Below are 4,937 nucleotides of genomic sequence, written 5' to 3'. Positions count from 1 at the left end.
AGCAGTTGGGTACTGGACCCCACCTTTCCACTTCTTTCTTTCTTCACACGAGCCCTCCCTTCCGGTTCAATCATGACCCGCCACGTGGCAAATTCTCAACAGTGCAACCGACACCTCCATTGATTTACCCACTTCTCCTACAATACAAGTAAAACCTATCAACAAGACAACAACATCATCATTAGTTGACTAATCAAGTTACTTAATCACCTTCTAAATTCAACACCAAATTAATCACCACCTTAATGCCTTAATCTCCTTTTCGCACTCACTCTCATTAACACTAACAGCAACCCCATAACATACATGTAACCATACATTTTTATAGCACTCACCCACCAAACCAAAAACCAAAACTAGAAAACATAAGACCCCAAAAACCAACATTTCACAGAAAAGCAACCAAGCAATGTACCTGGTACACACAACAAAGCATTATTAGCACAAAACTCACAAGATTTTTTCTTGCATTCCTCTGATTTCGCCATGGATTGTTACATCCATGGCACCTTCTTCATCATCCTCATTTTCTTCTTCTCCAATACCCCAACTACATTTTCATCACCATCGCCATCATCATCTTCTTCTTCGTCACCAACGGCTCAGATCAATTCAAACTCCATCTTGGTGGCACTACTGGACTCACATTACACAGAGCTGGCAGAATTGATTGAAAAAGCCATGCTTTTGCCGACGCTCGAAGAAACCGTGGCAAACCACAACATCACCATTTTTGCCCCAAAGAACGAAGCTTTGGAGCGAAACCTTGACCCCGAATTCAAGCGCTTCCTCTTGGAACCCAGAAACCTCAAATCTCTTCAGACACTCATCATGTCACACATCGTCCCAACCCGAATCAATTCCGAACGCAAACCCGGGTCGACCCGACACAAAACTCTCGCCGCCGACAACCATCACATCCAAATCAGCGCCAATTCCACCGTTGAATTCACCGTCGACGGCGCACGGGTCACCCACCCGGAAACTATAACCCGACCCGACGGAGTGATCCACGGAATCGACTCGCTCCTGATTCCACGCTCAGTCCAATCAGACTTCAGCAACCGCCGGAGCCTGCGCTCGATCGGCGCCGTGAAACCAGAAGGAGCACCGGAGGTCGATCCCCGAACTCACCGCCTGAAAAAACCAGCACCACCGTCAAAACCAGGTTCCCCACCGGCACTCCCGATCTACGACGCAATGGCACCAGGTCCGGCAATTGCTCCGGCGCCTGCACCAGGACCCGGAGGAAAACACCACCACTTCGACGGCGAAGCACAGGTGAAAGATTTCATCCAAACCCTAATCCAGTACGGCGGCTACAACGAAATGGCAGACATATTGGTAAACCTAACTTCTCTGGCAACCGAAATGGGTCGTTTAGTCTCAGAAGGTTACGTTCTAACGGTTTTGGCGCCAAACGACGAAGCGATGGCGAAATTGACTACGGAACAGTTGAGTGAACCAGGTGCACCGGAGCAGATTATGTATTACCATTTGATCCCTGAGTACCAAACGGAGGAATCGATGTACAATGCCGTTAGAAGGTTCGGGAAGGTTCGCTACGATACGCTTAGGGTTCCGCATAAGGTTGTGGCGGAGGAAGGTGATGGTTCTGTCAGGTTTGGCCGTGGCGATGACGCTGCATTTTTGTTTGATCCTGATATCTATACGGACGGGAGGATCTCCGTTCAGGGGATTGATGCCGTGATGTTTCCGCCGGAGACGGCGGAGGAGAAGGCTGAGAAGGAGAATCAGGTTTTTAGGCGGGTCGCGAAAACGGGTCAGCCCGGGAAGGTAACGGTCAAGAAGCAGAGGAGAGGTCAGTTTTCTTTCCTTTTTTCTTTCAATTATTTTAGTTTGTTATGGTTCACTTCAATGGGTGATAATAACATTTTAGGACTTAATTTCTAGGTGATAGTGTAGATTAAATTAAGCTTAGTAACTATTTATGATTATAAGTTCTTTGCTTATCAAATTTCTATATATTTTATATTGTTTGTTGCATATAATTGTTTTTTTTTTTTAACATTGTTAGTGTACAGAAATTATTCTCTAATTTTGTCATGGCAATTTTATAGGACTAATAAAAGGTTGTGAGATTGCCGCTTCATTGTATATAACTATTCACCAGTCACCACTATATATATTATACAGAACTGTATAGTATATTATTTGGTAATTTGGTTGGTTAACAATGTAAAATTAAATGGAAATTAATATCTTCATATATACTTTTGAATCGTGTTTGTGCTTGTGATTCATGTGATAGTGAAAATTTTATAGTAAACTACGGAAAACGTAGACGGTGAAATCGTGGTTGTGATTATGATTTGCTAAGACTGAGGCAAGAGTAATTAATATTGCTGCCTCAATTATCATTGTCAAAAGTAATCTAAAACCAATCTTGATCTGAATGTTACTCTTATTTGATGCTAATATGTAACTTTTGGTTAAAATGCATATATTTTAGTTAGTGGGGTAACTCATTCTTTTCATTGGGAAATTAAGGGGTTAGTTAATTGCTGCTAATCATTAAAAATTATTTAATGATTTATAAGGTAAAATATCAACTTTATGTAAAATTGTGTGTGGAATAAATTTTTTTTGCTTGGATGGGTGCTTTTTTAAAGTCAAGATGGAAAGAGATGGTAAAAAGGTGATAATGATGTGCTTGGTTTGATTGGGTGGGTTTTCCTTTTATTCTTTATTTATTTATTTTTCCTCATCTTTGAGTTTTCTTTAAGTGGGGATTTTATTGTGTGGATGGCCGCCTTCTTGTTTTGGTTAAGTTTATTGGCTTACATTGATTGTCTTTAAGCTATTGATTAGGATGGAATTTTAGTGAGGGTTTGAAATTGTAAGCACAAAAGTTAGAAGGAAACAATATGACCTTGGCTTCTTATTGCAAAAAATATAAATAAATAAATAAATAACAATTATGCTATATGTACAATAAAATCAGTCACCCGAATAGAACACATATTAAAATACAAAATAACTATATGATGACTGATTTGCGATTTGGTGACTGATTTTTTGTATACACATAGCACTTCTGAAACAAGAGAAGCAGTCTAAGAGTTATTTCTTAAGTAATCCATTAAAGTAGTCTTTGTCTTTATTATATTGTGAGGGCTTTAGATGTTAAAGTTGAAGCAATATGTTATTTTGCTGATTTTGATTTGAGCCTGCTAGATTATATCACTAGAAACTATAGAAAATTGATGTGGAAGATAGTTTTCTTAAGTTGTAAGAAAGTAGTTCAAACTTTCAAAATTAAAGGTCCCAAGCTTTTTTCAAAGACATAAAGAAAATATGTGATTTTTCATACACACGGAAGCCCTTTCAACCAAATGTCAAATTTTAATTGGCATGCCCTCTATATTGAAAATCTGCATCATAGCAACAATCAAGGATCATTATACATAGTTTCTCTTTGAGCTCATGTTTAAAGAATTTTATGGAATTGGCAGGAAAATTGATGGAAACAGCATGCTGGATGCTTGGAACCTTTGGACAGCACTCTAGATTTGCCTCTTGCCAATAAACACACCTTTGATATGGATACTAGCAACACTCCTTATAACATAATAAAAAAAAAGTGAGACTATATTCTATATATATAGCTTCGTATCTCATGTTCCCTAATAATTCATTAATGTGATCTTATTTTTGAGTAAATGATTACTAAATAAAAAGAATATTTTCTTTGCTCATGACAAACTTCATCCATGGTCACAAATATGTCTAATGAAATGCACCCTAGTTGATTGAATAAAATTCTCAAAGCATAAAGTTCATTTTGCAGTTGAGACAAATTTATTATGGCAAATTTCACCTATGATGTAAAGCCAGCCTAATGAGCTTATGTAAAATAAAATAAAATAAAAACATCAACCTAGGGCCTTTGAGACTTTCATGACAATTATTTGTTTATTAAGAAAAAAAATTATGAAAATATTTTTTTCCTAAATTGGCATTGAATTGACCTTGTATGTTTTCATGATTCGTTTAGCATTGTTTATTTACACACTGATCGCATGCACATGCCATGATACAGATGCACAGGTTTGGAGGAAAAATTCCAAAGATATAAAAAGTCAACGGAATATGAAGGCCATGTTTCTTGATGGAATAGTAGCAGCTGTTATTATGGGTTTGAATTTTCCCACGTTTTTGTTTACCCTTTTATTTTATTTTATTTTTTTAATTTTACCCCCACTTGATTTTTCTCCTTGTGAATTTGCGTCATAGACAAGAGAACAAACAGCTTCTCAAGTCTCGTAGCAATACAAACTATATAGAGTGCATATATGTTATATTTGTATTATTTTATTAAATATTATATATGTGACTTTAGATTCAGCTATGGATGCTGCTACAGATTGTGTTGGTGGGATGAGAAGGTTGTGTAATTAGAAGGCAGGGAACTTGTGTCAATTCAATAAATAATCTTACGCAAGTAATGAAAAATGGAAACACAGTAATGATAATAAAATGATTCTTTACTGTAATATTTTCAATTTTAAATATTATCGCCAGTAGCTTGATAGAATCGAAGATATGTGTATCTATTTTTGTATGCAATAGTGTTCTCTTGGGAGTTAGTATTTTGATGAAGAAAGTTCTTTTGATTAGAGAAATTTTACTTTTTATTGTGTTTTGATATATTTGGGTGAAGTGTTTTAGCAAAATCAGACTCGCAAAAATAAGTTTTTATATTTAGCAGTAACAATTTGACATCTAGAAAAATGCCTTTTTATAATTTTAAGAATATTCCAGAATAAAATGTACTTATTTAATATCACACCTATGTATAATGTATAAATTGATTACTAGAAAAAATACATAAACTAATTTAATTTCAAGTACAACACTTTTGACATCAATATTTTTTCTTTTTGAAAAGATTATTTCAAAAACAATATTTAGAA

General features: G+C 36.2%; 1 protein-coding gene across 1 annotated transcript; it reads left to right on the top strand.

The window, feature by feature from the left end:
* The first annotated feature begins 215 nt into the window (after window positions 1–215).
* On the top strand, window positions 216–4,517 carry LOC107477699 (fasciclin-like arabinogalactan protein 15). The gene is made up of 3 exons (XM_016097756.3): window positions 216–1,822; window positions 3,477–3,604; window positions 4,064–4,517. The coding sequence occupies exons 1-2, from the start codon at window positions 487–489 to the stop codon at window positions 3,548–3,550; spliced, it is 1,410 nt and encodes a 469-aa protein (XP_015953242.1). The 5' UTR covers window positions 216–486; the 3' UTR covers window positions 3,551–3,604; window positions 4,064–4,517.
* Window positions 4,518–4,937: the final 420 nt, after the last annotated feature.

Source organism: Arachis duranensis, chromosome 3 (assembly GCF_000817695.3).
Source record: "Arachis duranensis cultivar V14167 chromosome 3, aradu.V14167.gnm2.J7QH, whole genome shotgun sequence".
NCBI classification, from domain to species: domain Eukaryota; kingdom Viridiplantae; phylum Streptophyta; class Magnoliopsida; order Fabales; family Fabaceae; genus Arachis; species Arachis duranensis.
The sequence above is the reverse complement of the archived record's forward strand: the minus strand, read 5'-3'. Positions and strand labels throughout refer to the sequence as shown.

Bases quoted from the DNA above. Each gene is read 5' to 3' on its own strand.
- LOC107477699 (XM_016097756.3), top strand. From the start codon at position 487: ATGGATTGTTACATCCATGGCACCTTCTTCATCATCCTCATTTTCTTC. The intron at 1,823-3,476 runs GTCAGTTTTCTT...TGGAATTGGCAG, and splicing joins GGTCAAGAAGCAGAGGAGAG to GAAAATTGATGGAAACAGCA.